General features: G+C 43.7%; 1 protein-coding gene across 1 annotated transcript in view; it reads right to left on the bottom strand.

The window, feature by feature from the left end:
• Positions 1 to 23,163, bottom strand: part of LOC139560620 (glypican-1-like) — a 144,218-nt gene that overhangs the window by 54,050 nt on the left and 67,005 nt on the right. Inside the window, exon 3 of the mRNA XM_071377553.1 lies at positions 10,474 to 10,632. Coding sequence (XP_071233654.1) covers positions 10,474 to 10,632 — 159 coding nt within the window. The remainder of the gene's footprint in view (positions 1 to 10,473; positions 10,633 to 23,163) is intronic.

Raw genomic sequence — 23,163 nt, 5'->3', positions numbered from 1 at the left:
TGAAAGAGACGTTGGTCTCACCATGAATTCCTGTCAAAATGAAGGTTAAATGAAATACCATCTCTCTCTCTTTCTCACACACAAATACACACACATACACACAGTGAACCTGTGATAAGCCTGGTGTCTGTGTTCTAATGACTTTTTCCAGCAGCGAGAAGAGAATAATTAATGATTCCATTTGCAATGGTATGGAGTTTAACTAGCAGAACAGCTTGACATGTCTCTGGCTTATTCTGACTCTCTAATTTCCTTTCTGTGTTTGAAATATTCCCCCCATGCCTGCTGAAATCCATACACTCCCACCCATGTCTCAATACCAGCCACTTTGCTCACACCACAAAAACACGCACACACACACACACACACACACGTACACACACACACACACACACACACACACACACACACACACACACACACACACACACACACACACACACACACACACACACACACACACACACACACACACACAGTAATAGCTCTGTATTGTGCTGGACACAAATAGCCTGTGTATTAATTTGTGGTAAGGTGGGAGATGGAGAGACACAGAGATAGAGATTTAGAGGAGGACGAGGGAGGGAGGAGTGAACCGTGGTTGCTTCGGCGCCAATGTATCTGATCCTCCTAATTGTATTTGTCCAGTTTGACAAGTTGTGAATGATTGGGTTAACAGAACGCTCCTTGGCTGAGGGAGGGAGGGAGGGAGAGTGAGTGAGGAGGAAAGAGAGGGAGACGGAGTGAGTGAGTCAGCGAGGAGAGAGGGGAGAGGAAGAGGAAGAGAAGGAGGAAGAGTTGGAAGGGATGCATTGTGCTGATGTGGTTGTTTTAGACCTGGCTATCTTGGCCATTCATGGATGAACCAGCCCCAGTCCACTCAACAGCAGACGGTTCTCTGCCTTTCCTCTATGACTGTCCCTCTCTTTCCTCTCTCTCTTTCTCTCCTTGCCTTTCCATCTTCACTCCTGGCACTCCCTGTCACATGCAGAATACACAAACAAACACAACCAACAAATCTACTCTGGGCTTTGATGAGGGCCAAAAAGAGTCCAACAGTAACCTATTCTGTTACATACAACTCCGTCACCTTTCTCCGCACGTTTACCTGCTGTAAACTACGTACATGACAAATACAATTTAGATTTGATTTAAACCATAATGACAATTGATACTTCAATGCAAAAAAAAATCTGACAAATCATACATCTCAATGAGTCTCAACTACCTCCAGCTGTATATGTCCATTGCCCAAACAATGGACCACATTCCCAAGGCCATAGTCAGACATTGGGAGAGGATGTCGTGGTCAGAGAGAGAGAGGGAGAGAGAGCCTACATACATCAGTTGATGAATGGTGTCTTTCAGCGTGTGTGTGTGTGTCTGTTTAATATAGTGGTCTTTTAATGGCGTCTAAATGGTTCCTAAGGCGCCGTGGCGCTCCGCGGGCTAACGGCACTAACCACACAGCTGATAAGTGTTGTGATGGATGGTGAGTGTTTGTGTTCTGACACACACGCACTCCGATACCGCTCTCTCTCTCTCTCTGTGTTTCTCTCTCTCTCGCTCTGTGTTTCTCTCTCTCTTTATCTATTTTCTGTTTTTCTCTGTCTCATGCACTATTTATTCTCTCCATCAGTTTCCATCTGTTTTTCCTTCCCCTCTCCCTGTTGCTTGTAGGTCCCCTTCCTCTCCCTCTCACTGTTCCTCTCCCAAATGTAACATTTCTCCATCTCTTGCACCCCTCATTGCTCACTCTCCTTCTCTCCCCCTTCGCTCTTCTCCGTCAGTCTTTCTGTTTCCCTCTCTCTCTCCATCCTTCCCTCTTCTCTTTCCACCCCGCTCCCTTCCCTCTCTCTCTCTACTCTTCCTCCATCTCTCTTCATCGTTCCCTCTGTCTCCTCCCAACATCCCTCCTTCTCTCTCTCCCTCCACCCTCTCTTCACAGTGAGTAATGTGTTTGGCGTTTAGGACCCTGTAACTCTGGCTCCCGCCCAACATGATTTGCATGCCAAGACCACGAGCCAATCAGGCGGCACAATGGAGCAGATGTCCTTGGCATTTCTGACATCAACAGAGGTGACCCTGAAAACAGGAAATTAGTCTCAGAATGAATCAAATATGTGGTCTATAATTGGGAAGAGTTAGCAACAAAATGAACGCCATGCTGGGTGTATGTTGGGTCTAATTGGAAAACACTTTAATGTTATGTGGAAAATCCTCATGTTTACTGATGGTCCCAAGATACTTCAATGAGGTTTAATGCAGGAATTCAACTGCTTATACACTCTTAGAGAAAAAGGTGCCATCTAGAACCTTAAAGGGTTCTTCAGCTGTCCCCATAGAAGAAACCTTTCAAGAACCCTTTTGGGTTACATGTAGAACCCTTTCTACAGAGGGTTTTGCATGGAACCCAAAAGGGTTCTCCTTTGGGAACAGCCGAAGAACCCTTTTGGAAACCTTTTTTCTAAGAGTGTACATCATAACAGATTAAGATACAGTATGATATGATACTTTCTGGTTTCAGGTAGTATAAGCCCAACGCTGTATAATCATTCTGTTATTAGATGAAAGCATACTGCTTTTATTCAGACAACTTTGAAAAAAACTTATTCTTAGGGACATTTACTCCCAGCCAACTCAGTTTGAAATGGCGTTACTTAAAGGTATACTGTGAGATTCTGAATGAAGTTAGTGGAAGTTAGCAATAATTTCGCAAGCCAATGTTAACTGTTGTTAGCATAATGCTAGCTTACCAGTAGACTTTCAGTCATTGAGCTAACACTGGTAGCATTGGCTCGCAAAACTTCCTTCATACTGCACGCACAAACATCAAAATGTTATCCACATGTTCATCTGACTCTGGGTAATTAGAATGACAATCTCTCCCTCTCTTTCTCTCAAACTATTATCTACTCTTCTGGTGTTTGCCATACTGTCTCTCTCTGACTCACTCATTCTCTCACACACACTCTTTCATAATATGTTTTTCTCTCTCTCTTCTGTTTTTCCCTCTCTTCTAGCCATGGTTGCCAAAATAATGGGCATTTTTATACATGACCCTAAGCCTGATGGGATGCTAATTGCTTAATTAACTCAGGAACCACATCTGTGTGGAAGCACCTGCTTTCAATATACTTTGTATCTCTCATTTACTCAAGTGTTTCCTTTATTTTGGCAGTTACCTGTATGTGTATCCTGGCCTGACTAATCGTTTCCTCTTGATTTGTGTTCATAGAGATAAATAGGGAGATGGACATGTGCTGTAAACACACAAATGACAGAATCTCGCATTATCCCTTTAACAGACCAGCTGGTTAATTAAAAAAATAAAAAGTCTAATTCAATGAATAAATAAGATTGTGTTGCTTGGTCATCTAGAACTGAGTGTGCCCGTCAGCCAGAGCTCTGTGTTCAAATCTAATTAAAGTCTATGAGGAGTATTTGCCTCACAGACAAAAATAGGCTTATATACACAAGGCAATAGCCCACCGGCTAGTAATACTTGGGAGTGTGAGTGTGAGTGTGAGTGTGAGTGTGAGTGTGTGTGAAGTGCTTCTGTTCAGAGTGCCAGGTTCACATGCATGCGCACTTTCTCTCTGTCACACACACACACACACACACACACACACACACACACACACACACACACACACACACACACACACACACACACACACACACACACACACACACACACACACACACACACACACACACACACACGGTGCCGTCTAGATGCCACACACTGGTTGAATCAACGTTGTTTCCACGTAATTTTGAAGTTAAACCAATGTGGAATAGATGTTGAATTGACGTCTGTGCCCAGTGGGCAGGCATGACACCATTAGCCCTTCCACCACCTGCCAGGATAATGGCACCTTCTGTCTGGCACACCTGCCAGCCATCCAACACTTCTACCTCAGGTGTCATTACTTAACATTCTCTTTGACCTCTACCCTTCCACCTCTCTCTCTCTCTCTCGCTCTCTCTCCCTTTCTCTCTCTCTCTATTTCTCTTTCTCTCCCTCGTTCTCTTTTATCCCTGTCGCTCTCTCCTCTCAAACTCTTATCTATTCTTCCGGTGTTTGTCATATAGCCTGCACTGTCACAGTCACTGTCACTCTGACTCAGTCTCATTTTCTCACACACATCTATTTCTCTCTTTCTTTCTCTCTCCTTGTCTTCCTATCTTTCCTCCCATAGCTCCACCTCTTTCAGTGGGCAGTGGAAGCTGACCCCTACCGTCCTTTCCTTCCCACTGTTAGCAGCTGGCAGCTGGTAGTGCCGACTCCTCAGTCCACACACACACTCCTTTGTCTCCACGTCTCCACAATCTTTTTTCCCCCATCAGACTAGGCAGAAAATATGCTTTATCCAGTAGAAAATATGAGGAGTCATGGAGGGTTGTACAGGGAAAATATGATAAACCCCTCATTTATGAAGATTTAGAGGTTTGGCTAAGCTCAGGCTTCAGTGCAGATCTATTCAATAGATATCTATGTCCTGGCCTGACGAATCCTATGTCTCTCGATTTGTGTTTGGATGTGTGCTGTAAACACACACGTAAGCTCTTAACATGTTTATTTTCAAGTGTTGTCCTTGGCCAGGTGCTTATTGGTTGTTAAACACACAGAGACACACACACACACAATATTTGACATGTACAGTTCTCCTAAACTTAGTGAGTTAATACTCTTAGCCCACTCTTAACTGTGAGTTACAGCTTCCACGGTCCCTGGGTCTATAAAGGCCTGCCTGCCTTTCCCGGTTGGGACAGTAACACCCTACACTTAGTCATATGGTACAGGCCCACACCCAGCTAAACACACCCAGATGTAGATGGGAGAGACTCCAGCTGAGGGGACTAGTAGGGCACAAGTCACATAGACACTGACTAGTACACTTGAACACTTACGCACTTGTACAGTTCTCCATCAACACTCCTGCAACTTAAAAGGATACTGCAAGATCACCCAGAGTCAGTTGAACTCGTGGAGACCATTTGTATGTCCACGACTTCAACTGACTCATGGGTAAGTAGAACAACGGCACAACTGCAGAATATCGCAGTATCCCTTTAAATAACCATCACCACAGCAAGCAAGTGATAAACTCTACTACAAGCTATACAAAACGCCCACAAGTGAAAATCCCTGAAACCCACAAAATGTATGCATTTCACAATACATTCAACAACATGACTATGACCATAGGAGTTCTGGGAACAGGATAATTCATACCCTTTGCACATCCAAATACATCTTTAGTTGTAATTGGAAGGCACAGCTACCAAACTGTCCATTCCAATAGACAGTCCAATAATGGGAGGGTACAGCTGGACAAGTCTGGACATGTCCATCCACACAGTCGAATATGTCCACAGTGGTAACTATGGTGAGCTGGGATACTGTGTTTAACGTGGCGTATCACCCTTCAATTAACAGCCCTCCATCGCTCCACTTCTCCCGTCTTAAGAGCAGATGCTCATTAACAGATGGTTTACATCTGACCGTCTCACACTTCTCCCTCCCTCCCACTCTCTCTCATCCCTCTGTCTCTTACCCTGCTGTCTCCATCTGATGCTCAGTGATGTGAGGTGAAGGAAGGTAGGAGGAGATAGGGGTGACTGATCAATGTTCAGGATCAGGTGGGGTTAAACACTTTACAGAAGGGGAGAAGTATGGTGGTTAGGAATGAAGGAAGGAGAGAGGAGAAAGTTGAGGTGAGGGAGGTTGAGGATGTCTAGGAATGATGCATTGGAATGTTGAAAATAGTGACACGCACACAAAAAGCACTTTGGCAGAGAAACAGAGAGGACACAGATAGTGAGAGAAGGCATGACTGGAGGTCACAAGAGAGAATGGACAGGGCTGTACACAGAGAATGGACAGGGCTGTACACAGAGAATGGACAGGGCTGTACACAGAGAATGGACAGGGCTGTACACAGAGAATGGACAGGGCTGTACACAGAGAATGGACAGGGCTGTACACAGAGAATGGACAGGGCTGTACACAGAGAATGGACAGGGCTGTACACAGAGAATGGACAGGGCTGTACACAGGGGGGTTCCAGGCATGCTAACAAACATGAACTTTGAAAGAACACAACACAAAAACAATAAATTCAAAGAAAACAACGTTCATTTGACACGCAGACCACAACAAACAACCAAATTCTGACATCCATCATTCATCTGGTGTGTGTGTGTGTGTGTGTGTGTGTGTGTGTGTGTGTGTGTGTGTGTGTGTGTGTGTGTGTGTGTGTGTGTGTGTGTGTGTGTGTGTGTGTGTGTGTGTTTTAGTGGCTACCATAACATTTGAATTCTAAATATTTATATGGTGGATTCAATGTAAAAGTGATTTTACATGATGATGCACATCACACCGATTCATTTCACTCTTTTTCGTTGTCATGGTAATTCTGAATCTTACAAATACAAAGTCAACCAAAGCAAAAGTTGGTAGAATGTTTGAATTTAGAATGGTTGGGGTTGATAAGGCAACATTGAATAAAAACCCATTCTTTTTCAATTAGATTCATAATGATACACTTACATTTGAATATGATGACATCATAATTGAAAATGGCAACTAGTAGAATGTTGAAAGTTAGAATGTTTGGTTGATAGTCACTGTAGGTAATATTGATTTGAAACTTAGTTTTGTGGGAACAACCTCAACACTAGTTGTGTGACTTGCTTCTGCTATCCAAGATTGTACATTTTTCAACAATGAGCTTCTTCAAGCAATTTCACCAGTCTCTACCATGGATGGCACAGCCACATCAGTAGCTTCCTGTCGTCATCAATGGTAAGAATCAAAAAGTGAATTGCTTAATTTGGTGTAGTTCTCAAGAATCCATGTTTAGAATGCATTTAGGTACATCTACAGTAGAACTGGGTTTATGTGTGACTTTAGGCCAGGTCCTCCCGAGTTCCTCAGATATCTTGCTACCACAACCAGCACCTGCCCGAGCAGGAGAAACAGCGTCTGTTCCACAAGCACATGAGGCGCAAGATGGAGTTTTACAGGAAAGTGAGGAGGGAGTTCTACAAGCAGCATGTGAGCTCAGGGGACCAGGGGTTATTTTCTGATGAAGAGATGAAGAAACTGGAATCCATTCCAGGGGTGTTGGAGTTGGCTGCAGAGATGGACTTCCTGGAAATCTCTGATGTTTTAGTAGAAGTAGTATTAAGATAAAAAATAATTTAAAATATATATATTTTACCTTTATTTAACTAGGCAAGTCAGTTAAGAACAAATTCTTATTTACAATGACGGCTACCCCTTGTTCAGGGGTAGAATGACAGATTTTTACCTTGTCAGGTAAATGGAAAATATATATTATGGAAAATATATTTCACAGCGGTACAATGATTCTATACACAATGACTGCTTGTTTTCTGACATAAACTGAAATTAGGTGAAATATTAGAATTTTAGCAACCAGGAAATAGCTGCGCGATTTCTGCATAGTGCATCTTAAAGTATAACAATTGTGATGCATCATTTTTGAGTGTGTGCCTGTGTGTGTGCACACTTGCCTGTGTTTCCATGCATGCAATCATGTTTGGGCGTGTGTGTGAGTGTGCATCCATGCTTGGGTGTGTGTGTCTGTTTGAAGCACATCGTTAGTGTGTTTACATAGCTGAGTGAGTGATGCTTGACGGAGCGTTTCTGTGTGCTCTCTGTTGTTAATCACCACTGTGTGACTGTGAATGAGCTGTGCCTTCCAGATACTTCTAAAGCACATAAACACACAGAGAAAGTGTTTGTGTGTCTTGGATGGGCCGTGTGTTGTGTGTTTCAGTGTGTGTGTGTGTGTGTTGTGTGTTTCAGTGTGTGTGTGTGTGTGTGTGTGTGTGTGTGTGTGTGTGTGTGTGTGTGTGTGTGTGTGTGTGTGTGTGTGTGTGTGTGTGTGTGTGTGTGTGTGTGTGTGTGTGTGTGTGTGTGTGTGTGTGTGTGTGTGTGTGTGTGTGTGTGTGTGTGTGTGTGTGTGTGTGTGTGTGTGTGTGTGTTTTGGACAGGTTGTCTGTGAAATGAGCCCAATGCTGCTCTGGCATTGCTTCAACGCTCTGGGCAGAGTGGGCCGAGAGAGAATGAGAGAGAGAGAATGATACCAGACTGTACAGTAAACAGACGTCACTCAGCCTCTAATCAGTATGAGGCCAGAAAGGTCAGGCTGACAAACAGATCACAGATCCAGATGACATCTCAATCCCAATCAGCCAGGGGAACAAGTAGAGCACAGAGACAGATGCTTAGTCACCCCATATCGACTGGAACAGACTGTAGTGTATCAGTAAACGTAAATAATTATCAATGTTCCGATCACTGCACATTCTAATCACTTCAATCTGGGATCCGTCTTACCCCTATGTCCTGAGTCACAGAACAGCTTAACTTTCACCCTCACTAAAAATAAATACACAACTGTACATTAAACATACAGTAATAATGAATGTATACAACATGGTATGATATCAATGCATTTAATATTCAAATGGCATGATATCATACATTGGTATGTATACTGTACATGCTACACAAATAGACCCCCACTTCTCAAACATAAATTGTGAGTGGTTATGACTTTAAGTACAGTATATTGATACTGCTCTCGCGCTCTCTGTACGGTGTGTAATTTAGGGAGCTTAAGGTCTGGTAACCTCTATACTCTACACTATATGTGTGTGAGATTCCTCATCAATCAAGAAGGATTAAAGCAATATTATCTTCTCACACACACTCTGAAGCTGTGGTGAACTCTGGAGAGTGTGTGTGTACACTTGTGATCCTTCACGTCGTGGAGACATGGATTTCCCTCCAAAGGACACAAGCAGATTATGACATACTCTGGGACCTGAGACTGATGGTTGAGAGAGACTTGAGTAGGTAGAGGAGAGGAAAAGCAAGGGATGATGTGTCTAGTGTGTTGTGTACGGAGAGATGGTTGGAACGGAGGGATAGAGGGAGTAGAGTTGGAGACAGCCCAGCTGTTCTGTCTGGACTACTTACAGCATGCGCAACGAAAAACACTCTCCCTGAAATAAAGTGACTTCTGACACTATGATTCCGCAGTAAATAGCTCACAGTGATAAACTCATTGTATTTGTATACAGACACGTACACAGACGTACAGGCACATGAATGCAAGCTAATAGACACACACTCTCACACACATATATATGCCTTCAAAGACCCCTGACAATCCTCTCTCTTCTCTCTATTACTATCACACACACACACACACACACACACACACACACACACACACACACACACACACACACACACACACACACACACACACACACACACACACACACACACACACACACACACACACACACACACACACACACACACAGAGAGAGAGAGACCTTACGACCTCTTCTTGGTTAACCAACGCGCACTGATCAGAGCAGAGTTTACACAGGACTGTTAGACATAACGGATATGAGGAGGGAGGGAAAGAGACAGAGGGTTTCCTCTTCCTCTCAAGCTCTGTCTGTCTGTCCCTCCCTCTGTATCCCTGCCTGCCTCCCTCCCTCCCTCTGTATCCCTGCCTGCCTCCCTCCCTCTGTCTCCCTGCCTGCCTCCCTCCCTCCCTCTGTCTCCCTGCTTCCCTCCCTCCCTCCCTCCCTCCCTCCCTCCCTTCCTCCCTCTCTGTCTCCCTGCCTGCTTGCCTCCCTCCCTTTCTCCCTCTGTATCCCTGCCTGCCTCCCTGCCTGCCTCCCTCCCTCTGTATCCCTGCCTGCCTCCCTCCCTCCCTCCCTCTGTCTCCCTGTCTGCCTCCCTCCATTCCTCCCTCTGTATCCCTGCCTGCCTCCCTCCAGTTCTCCCTCTGTCTCCCTGCCTGCCTCCCTCCATTCCTCCCTCTGTCTCCCTGCCTGCCTGCCTCCCTCCTTTGCTCCCTCTGTCTCCCTGCCTGCCTGCCTGCCTCCCTCCATTCCTCCCTCTGTCTCCCTGCCTGCCTCCCTCCATTCCTCCCTCTGTCTCCCTGCCTGCCTGCCTCCCTCCATTCCTCCCTCTGTCTCCCTGCCTGCCTCCCTCCATTCCTCCCTCTGTCTCCCTGCCTGCCTCCCTCCATTCCTCCCTCTGTCTCCCTGCCTGCCTCCCTCCAGTCCTCCCTCTGTCTCTCTGCCTGCCTTCCTCCCTCCAGTCCTCCCTCTGTCTCTCTGCCTGCCTTCCCCCCTCCATTCTTCCCTCTGTCTCCCTGCCTGCCTCCCTCCATTCTTCCCTCTGTCTCCCTGCCTGCCTCCCTCTGTCTCTCTGCCTGCCTTCCTCCCTCCATTCCTCCCTGTGTCCTGCAGTACTCACCATCAAAGACCTTGTACTGTTCATTGAGGGAGGCTTGCGGGGCTCATCCAGCCTCTATGATCAGACCTTCCATCTCTCTCGGTCTCCCCTCTCTTCCTTCCCCCTCCATCCCTCCCCCTCCCTCCCTTCCTCAATCCCCCACTCACCATCGAAGACCTTGTACTGTCCATTGAGGGAGGCTTGCAGGGCCCGTCCAGCGTCTCTGATCAGGCCCTCCATCTCTGTGCGACTCAGATTGGATAGGCTGTCCTCCATGACACTGGTGCAACACGTGTAGCCCTGGGGACAGATCCTCAGGTGCTCTCCTAGAGGAGGGAGAGACAGGAGAGAGTAGTTTAGGAAAAACCTTAACTATAGCCTTGAAATGAATGCATCGTTCTTTATCTGAACTAGTTTTGGACGTAGATGACGTATTATTAACTGGGTGGTTCGAGCCCTGAATACTGATTACCTGACAGCCGTGGTATATTAGACCGTATACCACAGGTATGACAAAACATATATTTTTACTGCTCTAATTAAGATGGTAACCAGTTTATAATAGCAATAAGACACCTCGGGGGTTTGAAGTATATGGCCAATATACGATGGCTAAGGACTATATCCAGGCACTCAACGTTGCGTCTTGCATAAGAACAGTCGTTAGCCGTGGTTTATTGGCCATATACCACACCCCCTCGGGCCTTGTTGCTTAATTATACACCTTGTTGCTATTTGGCATTAGGCAATAAACCTTCTGCAAACATTCACACATAGGCCTCACACAGTGTGGAGATGGGGAACAGTAATCAGCCAATTAGAAATCAGGTGAATATTTTAACGATTCAACCGAATAGATTCTGAAGAGATCCTTTACGGCATTCCGAACATCTTCACGTCTACCCACACACGCAATAAGCGTACAGTCAGATGGAGCATGCATACGTCCTTACACTGTTTAATTACATTCCCCTTTTTAAGAGGCAGTATTAAGCTTCTGACACACACACACACACACTATCTCTCTCGCACACACATACTTTGATGGCTGCTCTATCCTTGCCACGGTGAGATGGAGAGCGTGGGCTGTAACTAACAAAGAAAAACATTTGTATTCAGATCATATTGCTGCGTACTCTCTGGGGGAGAGAAAGGTCTGACTGCAGACTGACAAACTCTTAAATTACTGGACATCTTATTCAATGTCCTTTCAAAAGGGAATGTTCTAGAACTCAGAGTGTAGAAAGAACGCTATACGCACGCACGCACGCACGCACGCACGCACGCACGCACGCACGCACGCACGCACGCACGCACGCACGCACGCACACACACACACACACACACACACACACACACACACACACACACACACACACACACACACACACACACACACACACACACAGTGACAGTGCTATGATTGTACTGCTCCGGGACTAGGATAGAGACTGCTTGTCGATTGCGTACCAACTGGCTGCACAGTGATCAATGATAGTCTATTACACAATGTTACACAGTGAATAGGATGTAGTGCACATTATAATGCACATGGTGTGTCTTCAGAAGGGTGTGTATGTTTACCCACTGAGGGGAATGTGGAGGAGAATAAAAGCCCAACACTTTTACTGATCAAAGATATTAATCTGCTGTGTGGGACCTCAACTGTTAAAGCCAAACATGTTGCCCTCATTTAACTGTAGCCTGCCATTAATCGATATGTGTGTGGTGTGGGTGTTTGTACAGTTGTGTCTGTGTGTGGTGTGCACTGCATCGATCTATGTGTGGGGGTCCGTGAGTTTGACTTGTGTGTCCATGTGAGTGAATGTGTTGGCAAGTATATGTTATTGAGTATCTTTGAGTGTGTGTGTGTGTGTGTGTTGTTACCACAGTGTGTGTGTAAGTAGTGCTGAAGTGACTCATCAGTCCTTTGTCAGTGTGTCTACTAGCCAGGATTGTCAATTTGAGAGAGAGGTGAACAGGTCAATGTGGACAGTACAGGGACATTGAGCAGCCCTCATCTTACCATGTCACTGCAATTACATCAAGAGCACAACAGACTCATACACTCATCTTTCTGACGCATGAGTGTGTGAAGGGAAGGTTGTGTGTGTGGTGGTGGTGGGGGGGGGGGGGGTGGGGGGGGTGCTTGGCTGGCTGCAATCTGTCAGCCTCTGGGACAGTCTTTCTAAATACCTGCCTGGGCCAGCCATCTCTTCCAGCTCAGTGTGCCTGCTGCTTGCTGTATGGAAGACATCTGAGCTAAGTAATTTGGAACACAAATACACACACACACACACGTACACTGGGTCTGATAAGCAGAGACTGCTTGTCGATTGAGTAACACCTGGCTGCACACTGATCAATGATAGTCTATTACACAATGTCACACAGTGAGTATGACTTAGTGAACACACAGAGTGTTAGTTATAGTGATTTTCTTTCAGGCGTCCAATAGTGTCCATTTAGAATCACATGGTGTGTCTTCAGAAGGGTGTGTATGTTTACCCACTGAGGGGAATGTGGAGGAGAATAAAAGCCCAACACTTTTACTGATCAAAGATATTAATCTGCTGTGTGGGACCTCAACTGTTAAAGCCAAACATTTTGCCCTCATTTAACTGTAGCCTGCCATTAATCGATATGTGTGTGGTGTGGGTGTTTGTACAGTTGTGTCTGTGTGTGCACTGCATCAATCTGTGTGTGTGTGTGTGTGTGTGTGTGTGTGTGTGTGTGTGTGTGTGTGTGTGTGTGTGTGTGTGTGTGTGTGTGTGTGTGTGTGTGTGTGTGTGTGTGTGTGTGTGTGTGTGTGTGTGTGTGTGTGTGTGTGTGTGTGTGTGTGTGTGTGTGTGTGTGTGTGCCATTTGTACGTGCCTGTGCGTGTGTGTGTGAGCCAGCCAAAACACTTTCAATCAGACAGAGCAGATTGAGGGAGCAGCGTTCTTTAACGGTCCTCTCCGTCCCCTCCTCGCCAGTCATCACTCACACCCCATTTCCTTCACAGTGAACACTGACAACCGTCTTCTGACTGAAGAACACATAATATTACTCTTGTGGAAACACCTTTCAGATGGTATTGAGAGGTATCGATAGTCTACTCTCTTGTAATATTATCCTATGGACATTATTACCTTTCAGAGCACATTGAGAGTTGGAGGTAATGGTAGAGCTCTCTGTTAGTGGGTAGGTCATGTTATTTTTGAGGCTGCGGTATTAGTCTTTCAGAAAGCACAGGGGAAATTAGGAAATGAGAAAAGGGCATATGGTATGACTCTATAAAGGAGAGTTCCAAAGGAACTGACTTTCCTTCTTAATTATTTATACATTTGGAGGAATAATCACAAAGATGTTGTACATTATTTATGTTTCGAGGAACAACAACAACAAAACACACACACACACACACTGCTGAGAGGCTGCAGCTCCAGCCAGGTCACCCATGAAACAAATCAGTATTCCACGTCCGTGCATGTCTGAGGATGTCGGGAGATGACGTGGAAACTGGCCACCAGGGGCAACAGTGAGCCCTGTTACCGGCAAGTTCGGCATGGTGGCAGCACTTTTACTTCATGTGTTTGTTTAAAATGTCACTGGAAATAATTGCATCTGCAATCTAAATGAAAGAATAGTACATTTTCAGCAACTTCTCAGTCATGTAAACACTTTTGATGGCACCCAGCCCTTCGGGTTTTGGAAGAAATGTTATATACCAAACTTTCATAGCACCTTGGCACAAACCAAAACGGTCATCGAAATCCAGTCTGAAATCGCTAATAATGGTGGAGATCTTATAATAACTCTATGCCTTCTCTTATCGGGTGATATCTATCAATGCCCTGGACCTCAGTTTATCACAAACACCATTAAACGGCCTATGCACCCATGCTCCTCTTGCGAACAGTGGATAAAGAGTAACAGCAAAGCTTTGGTATGTTTGGAATGCGCGCAGTGGATTCATCTAAAATGCAGCGATCCTAGCTTTGGGCACGGGGTCAATGAAGCTTACCGTTGCTGTCGGTGTGCTGTACCCACGGGGTGTGTGAGCGCTGAAGGTGGAGTGGGACCAGAGGTCTCACCGAGGGTGGAGAGTGCACCGGAGGAGGGGGGGTCCACAGAGGAGCGGAGGCAAACAGAGGCGAGTGACGGGGGACATGGTGGTGAGGACGATGGAATGGCACCTGGGGAGGGGTGCTCCATGGCGACAGAGAGGCCACCGGAGGCAGGGCAGTGGGGAGATGGCAGCGCAGTGGGAGGCGAGTTACAAGTGGATCGGGAATTCAATGAGGCCTTTGGGAAGAAGGGCTTACATTTTGTGCACTTAAACGTCCGAAGCCTACTACCGGAGATCGATGAGATACGCCTGTTGGTTTGCAAATCAGAGGTGGGTGTCTTATGATTTACTGAGACATGGTTGGATTCATCTGTTTGTGACTGTTCATCTGTTTGTAATTACTCTGTTGTCAGGAAGGATCGGAATGGTGGGGGAATATGTGCGTTTGTAAGATCAGACATTACTTTTAATGTCAGATCAGACTTAAGCTCTGATTTGGAGATTCTCTGGCTGGATATCTGCCTTTCCAAAACCAAGCCGATTTTGTTGGGGGGGTGTTACAGGTCGCCCAAGCAGAATGCATTCAATGAAGGTCTTGAAATTGTGTTGTCAAACTGTAATGATTCCCTGTTGAAGGAAATCATTTTGTTAGGGGATTTCAATACTGATGTCTGCAAAAAGAATAGCCCAACCCACAATGTATTTATGCACTTTTGTAGATCACTTGCTCTGACCCAAATGATAAAAGATCCCACCAGGATATGTGAAACAGTGCAAAGTACAATTGACTAAATATTGGTGTCTGATAAATCTAAAATATCGCAGAGTGGAGTAATAGTATATGGAATCAGTGATCATTTTATTACATTTTGCACAAGGAGGATTTTTTAAGATACATTTAAGTGTCACAAAAAAAGAATCAGAGGACTCAAAAAATACTGTGATGAAAAGTTTAGGGAGGAAGTGGGTAAAATTGACTGGTCACCTGTGCTAGATAGTGTAGGGGTAGACAGTGCCTAGGAAGTCTTTAAATGTAGATTCCTTGATGTGGTGAATGTGCTGGATCCCATTAGACGGGTCAGGGTAAAGCAGAGATCTAGCCCTTGGTTTAATCATGAGATTTTAGAATCTATCCAAGCAAGCAATAAGGCCTTTAAAAAATTTAAGAACTCTCAAGAGCAGCATGATTTTGTCCTATATAAACGTCACAGAAATGAAGCACAGAGCAGGATGGATGAAGCTAAGAGGGGTTACTTTGCTGAGAAAATAATTGAGAACAAAAATGACCCTTAAAAGCTTTGGAAATCATTTAAGGAACTAGGCTGTAGTAGTACTACCAAAAACAAACTAAACAGTATTGGACTGAACATCAGGGGTGAGATGGTATATGAAAAGGCAGAGGTTGCCAATGAATTCAACTCTTTTTTAACTGCTGTTGCCAGCAAGCTGGTTAGCAAGCTGCCCACCAGTTCTGGTTTGTATGGAAGCAACCAAGTCAAGAAGTATTATGTAGAGTTAGGGGTTCAGCCAAACTCTTTTTCTTTTGCAAAGGTAGCAACAGCCAAAACAGTCAGTATGCTGGCAGAGCTTAAATGCTCCAAATCCACAGGCCTGGATAATATTCCTGCAAGGTTTCTAATAGATTCTGCTTAGCAAATTGGCCCTTGTATTACGCATATCGTTAACTTCTTGAGAATACAGGGGGTGCTATTTTCTCATTAGCATAATTTGCTCTACAGATTAAACTGCCTCTTATTCAATTATTGCTCTTACTATATGCATATAAATAATACCATTGGAAAGAAAACAATCTCTAGTTTCTAAAACCGTTTCAATTTTGCCTCTGAGTGATACAGAAGTCATTTGACAGCACTTTCCATGACCAAGAAGAAAAAAGCAAGATGTGTATGCCAGCTTCAACGCTCTGCCTATATATGGTCGTGCCCCCTATGACCCGAAACACACCTCATTGGCCTTCCTCTGGGTGTCAAGAGGACGTCAGAGGAAAAATATCTTGTTTATCTGGGACTGACGTGAAATGAGAGCTAATTCTTTGGCGTGACCGACAACTTCCTGTTCTCTAAATCGTGCGACTTGTAGCTGCGATTGTCTTCTGTTGTGCGGCCATTATGGATGAAAACTATCTCCGTCTCAAAGTTTGTTTGATACATGTGACCAGATCATCGTAATGTATGTTTTTTCAATATAGTTTAATCAGATTATTTGAATTTTTTCGGGAGTTTTGTGGTGTTCCGTCTGATTTTATTTACGTTTGAGAGATCCGTGCCACTCGACCAGTACCTGTGCTAAATGGAGTGGGAAAGGAACAATTCTGAACGGAACCAACGACTCATCTTGACAAAGGACACTTTGATCAACATTCTGATGAAAGATCAGCCATAGTAAGACCCAATTTACGATGTTATATCATATCTGTTGTGCATGTGAACTGGCCGTGGGCGCCTAGCCGAATCTGCCTGGTATAGCTATGCTAATTTAGCGCTACATTTTGTTTTCGTTATAAAACATTTAATAAATCTGAAATATTGTTTGGATTCACCAGATGTTGGGCTTTCAATATCTGTACGCTGTGTATTTTTCTGAAATGTTTTAAGATGAGTAATTCGTTATATGACGTTGGTCTCTGTAATTGTTCTGGCTGGGTCAGCACTATTTCAGATTGCAGCTGCAATGTAGAACTGTGATTTATACCTGAAAAATGCACATTTTTCAAAAAAAAAACTATGCTATACCATAAATATGTTATCAGACTGTCATCTTATGAAGTTGTTTCTTGGTTAGTGGCTATATATATTTTTATTTAGTCGAATTAGTGATAGCTACTGACGGAGGAAAAAGCTGTTGGGAGTAAAAAAATCGTGTCCTTTGCTGACGTGGTTAGCTAATAGATTTACATATTGTGTCTTCCCTGTAAAACATTTTAAAAATCTGAAATGGTGGCTTTATTCACAAGACCTGTATCTTTCATCTGGTGTCTTGGACTTGTGATTTAATGATATTTAGATGCTACAAGTTACTTGTGACGCTATGCTAGCTATGCTACTCAGTGGGGGGGGGAGGGGTGCTACCGGATCAGGGTTGGTGACTCGTGAGAAGTTAATCTCTCTCTTGAACAAGGTACCTTTCCCATGGACATGAAACAAGATAAAGTTATACCTCTGTATAAGAAGGGGATAAAGTCTGACCCTGGGAATAATATGCCTGTATCTATCCTCTGTGTAACATCAAAGATCCTGGAGAGAGTTGTACATGTACAATGTATGAATATGTTAACAAACAAGGTCTAATACATGATTTTAAGTCGGGTTTTAGAAAAACATACTACACTGATTCATGTCTACTTTACTTGACTGACTTCATCAGGAACGAGATTGATGAGGGAAATCTGTGTGGAATGGTACTGCTTGACCTACAGAAGGCCTTTGATACAGTTAACCACTGTCTCCTAATCTCCAAACTCGAGGCACTGGGGTTAACCTTTCACGAGCCTCTACCCCGGGTCCGGGATCACCCCCCACCCCCCCACACACTGATTAGCATAGCTAGCATAGCTTCACAAGTAGATAGTAGCATCTAAATATCATTAAATCACAAGTCCAAGACACCAGATGAAAGATACAGATCTTGTGAATAAACCCATCATTTCTGTTTTTTAAAATGTTTTACAGGGAAGACACAATATGTAAATCTATTAGCTAACCACGTTAGCAAAAGACACCACTTTTTTTACTCCACCAGTTTTTTACTCCATCAGTAGCTATCACAAATTCGGCCAAATAAAGATATAAATAGCCACTAACCAATAAAAAACCTCATCAGATGACAGTCTGATAACATATTTATGGTATAGGATAGGTTTTGTTAGAAAAAAGTGCATATTTCAGGTAGAAATCACAGTTTACAATTGCACCGACCATCACAACTCGACTAGAATTACTACAGAGAGCAACGTGTATGACCAATTTACTCATCATAAAACATTTCATAAAAATAGACAAAGCATAGCAATGGAAAGACCCAGATCTTGTGATTTCAGACAATATTTCAGATTTTCTAAGCGTTTTACAGCGAAAACACAATAAATCGATAAGTTAGCATACCACATGTGCAAACGTTACCAGAGCATCGATTCAAGCCAAAGAGAGCTATAACGTAATCATCGCCAAAATATATAAATTTTTTCACTAACCTTCTCAGAATTCTTCCGATGACACTCCTGTAACATCATTTTACAACATACATATAGAGTTTGTTCGAAAATGTGCATATTTAGCCATACAAAACCGTGGTTATACAATGAAAATACTAGCAAATCAAGCCTCAAAATGTCGGACGTCATCTTTCAGAGTGATCTAGTTTAATCGAAAGCTAATCATATACTTGACTAAAAAATACAGGGTTGACAGGAATCGAAAGACAAATTAGTTCTTAATGCAACCGCTGATTTACATTTCTAAAATTATCCTTACTGTGCAATACAGGGTTCGCCAAGTGAAGCGATAACAAACAAAATGGCGGATTATGCGTTTAAAATATTTCGACAGAACAACGATTTATCATATTAAATATTTCTTACTATGAGGTGATTTTCCATCAGATTCTTGGGCAATGTATCCTTTCTTGGGTCTAATCTTCTTTTGGTCGATAGATGTCCTCTGTCCTTCGAAATGTCCACTAACATCGACCGAGACCCCGAAACGTGCCCAAAGCTTCAAAGTGCACGACAAAGAAATTCCTCAAAATCGCACTAAACGGATATAAATTGCTATAAAACGGTTCAAATTAACTACATTATGATGTTTTTAACAACTATAACGAGTAAAAACATGACCGGAGAAATATTACTGGCTAAACAACCATTTGGAAGGAGGCAAGTCCGATGTCCATCTTGCGTAAGACGCGCGAAGGGAAAGAACGGTACTTCCACGTTTTGTTGTTTTATAGTGGCTCTGATTGCGCAATCGACTCCATTCAAAACGTCATGACGTACTGACACCCAGAGGAAGACGTAGGCAGTGTCGGTTTCTCCATAGCATTTACAGGCACCTTAAAACCGACCCCAGATCAGGGGTCAACATTTCTGAAATCTGACTCCCTGTCAGGAAAAGTGCTGTAGAAGTAGTTCTGTACCACTCAGAGACAAAATTCCAACGGCTATAGAAACTAGAAAGTGTTTTCTATCCAATAATAACAATAATATGCATATTGTACGATCAAGAATTGAGCACGAGGCAGTTTAATTTGGAGACCAAAAAATGCTAATACGGAACAGCACCCCCTATAGTTGCAAGAAGTTATTAAGCAGTATCCCTCTAGGTAAAGTCCTATTTATCAGGAAGGGAGCAAGTAGTAGAGTTTAATGGTTCACTGTCTCAGGCAAAACCAATGAGTTGTGGTGTTCCGCAGGGGAGCGTGCTTGGGCCTCTGCTGTTTTTATTGTATATTAACGATATGAAAGACGCTTGTTCTTGCCGTCTTTTTCTTTATGCGGATGACTCTACACTTCTGGTGTCTCACAAAAGTAAAACTATGTTGGAAAGCATACTTAGCACAGAGCTTACTAACATTAGAAAATGGCTTGGAGATAATAAGTTATCTCTGCACTTAGGGAAAACTGGGGCAATTATTTTTGGATCCAGACCTAAATTGAGTAGGTCCTCTGAAATCAGTGTGGAATTAGGGGGCGAGGTGCTGACTACTAAAACCTCTGTTAGCTACTTGGGATGTATCCTTGTTGGAAGCTTGGGAGGTGTGAGCATGGCCAATATAGTGCTAGGGAAGGTTAATGACAGGACTACGTTTTTGGCTAAAAAGTCCAAGCTGCTTGATAAGGACTCCATGAAAGTACTAGCTACTGCCCTCATTCAATGCCATTATGACTACGCTAGTACTTCCTGGTTTGGGGGCTTATCTAAACTTATGAAGGGGAAGCTCCAGATAGCCCAAAATAAGCTGATCAGGGTAGTATTGAAGGTGAGTCCACGTCCTGTTGAGGCTAGGGTGTCCCAGATTAGACTAGGTTTGGTATACAGAAGTATTTATGGTCCTGCTCCCAGATATCTAAGTGATTACTTTCCTCGTGTTAGGGATACAGCACCAGATCAGGTGTTGCTGATGTGTGCTTATACAGATTCAGGAGTAATGCTGGGAAAGGTAATGCTGGGAAAGGTACTTTCTTGTATACTGGAGCCTCAGAATGGAATGAGTTGCCTCTGCCCATAAAAACAATGTCCTCTCTGGATAGCTTTAAAAATAAAGTAAAAATATGTTTGATGTCTTCTGTGCCCCTATGATGCAACTGGAATGACGAGATAGATGTTATTCTTCTCTGTTTTTGTTTTATTATTTCACTGTGTTGGATCTTGTCTAGCCATCCTGTCTCAAGAGGACCATAATGGAAATAAGTCCCAGACTTTAGTGTGTGTTATCCTCCATGATTTTACTCATGTGCATGTATGGCTTTTTCAAGTTTTATGTGTGATTGTTTTTTTTAAATGGTCAAATGAATAAACTAAACTAAAAGCCCAACTCACACCCCAGCAGAGCAGTCTACCATGTCCTTATGTCTCTCCCTTAACCTCCTATGAGAGGACGTGTTCCTGTGTTCCCTCTAGTCACTTCCTCCTTCGACACTGACAGAGCCTCTCAACAGGGAGCAATTCTCAGACCATTAATTTATCACAGGCCACCAGGAGGAAGACTCCTATTAAAAGCCAATAGGGGGAAGTTAAATAATGTTGCGCACACTCAGATAAACCCTGGCTAGAAACAGACAGACAGGGCTTTTAAAGAAAGGGGGGATGTGGGGAGAAATAAAAGACAGGAAGAAAAGAGAGACTCAAAAGGGTTCATTGCCGGATTCTCTCAATTATCGGTCTGGGCCGTTGTGACAGAGGTTAACACAAGAGTCAGGGGGGAAAAGAGAGGGAGGGACAGAAGAGAAGGGGATAGAGAGAAAAGAGAGGGGGCAGTGCCCAAGAGAACTGCACAATGAAGTAATGACCAGTTGATATTTGAAAGGACCACCTAAGACGGCCAGTCAAGTAGGCTGTCTAAAAACTATTTTAACAGTAATTGTAAATATAGTGCTACAATATTTAACCAATTATGCAAATTGCCTACATTATTGTAACCTCCAGACACTGAATAGCTGGAGACTATTGCCCATACATTTGAAAATGGATCTCTCTTATCGACAAACATTTAAAAGAATCTGTCTACCTTTTCACAAAGAATCTACAAATAACAGGAAAAGCAATCTGTCGGATTTGTCCTTCAGTGTGCCATATCTCTGATGCCCCATCATGACAAATTACTCTGAGATTTACAAAATAACAACATTTTGCCATAGAAACGGGCTGTCACAAATACTGATTACTGGAGAAAAGCTTTGGCCTCGTTGAAGGACAGCTGAATCAGTTCTCTGAGCTCTCTGAACTGTACCAACAAATAGGATTGCACAATTCTGGCAACATTCCCAAAAAATCCCCGGTTTTCCAGAAATGGAAGATTGGAATATTGGTTGGAATAATGTTTGGAAGATTATTTGAATGTTAAGGGAAAAGCAGGACATTTGTGAATCCTCCAAACAAGATTTTTGGAAAATCTGGGAATTCTGGGAAAGTTTTGCCCCCATACTCACAACTATAAAGGTCACAAATGCAATACAGGGTACAAATAACCCCATGGGAACACACTGCTCACTCTTAGTTGATCCGTCTTGACTAAGTCTCAAAACAGACGCATCATGATAAATCAGGGTTCATAAACTGAGTCACTGACATACAGTATATGGTTCTATAATGTGTTTGTACCTGTTTGGTATATGGTTAAGAAGGCATAATAGGGCATTAAAACAGGGTCAAGTAGTCCATGTCAACAAGGTTTCTGATGACGACTAAAATGTATACCACAGAAGTGTATGGACACACCTGTTGACATTGTGATCATATATTTCCTCATCTCTAACAAGTAACCCTCACTGATCACTGGTCTGATTGTCTCTGGTAATCTCAGATTGCTATTGCATCAATACCTTTCAGATTACAGTGGTGCGTGCGTGGGGGCACTGATGCCCTCATGGATATTAATCCTAATCCAGGGAGTTGTGCCAGTGTGTATATTCCACAGCTGGACAGATTGACGTCAGTGCTAAGGGAACTACCCAAATCACCAGGGAGGAGATGATGACGACGTCACTATTGTCCTACTGAGGATTAGAAAACAAACCAGGCGAAAACTAAAGCAGTGGTTACTAAACCTTTTGCATTTATTATCTCCAATAATCCTGGGATTTACCTAAAGACGGTCCAATAATCCTGTGGCTGTGACCCAGTGAATAGAAACACTAACCACAACCCAGTCCTTAGTCGCGGCCCAGGAGAGACTGGCTGTCACCCATAAGTGGATTCAGAGTTACAATTGTGGGATATCACCAGGATACAGTAGAGGTTATGGGACTTCCTCTTGATGTATTTATTTTGTTCTCGGTCTCTCAGTTCCCCCCCCCCCTCTCTCTCTCTCTCACACACACCCCTCCGACGACGGCCCACCCAGGCCGCCGTAATAATAGCCCCTTGGTGCGTGGTCTGATCATCAGGCTGGTCATGAAATGTGGTCATGAAATGTGCTCTAGAGGTTGGCAACATAAATAGCTTCCTCCCTCCCTCTGTCTGCAAGGTGAGCTGTCTGCTAGGTGAGCTGTCTGCTAGTTGAGCTGTATGCTAGGTGAGCTGTCTGCTAGGTGAGCTGTCTGCAAGGTGAGCTGTCTGCTAGGTGAGCTATC

Source organism: Salvelinus alpinus, chromosome 30, assembly GCF_045679555.1.
Source record: "Salvelinus alpinus chromosome 30, SLU_Salpinus.1, whole genome shotgun sequence".
Taxonomy (NCBI): Eukaryota; Metazoa; Chordata; class Actinopteri; order Salmoniformes; family Salmonidae; genus Salvelinus; species Salvelinus alpinus.
Note: the sequence above shows the minus strand (reverse complement) of the source record. Positions and strands in the feature narration are given on the sequence as shown.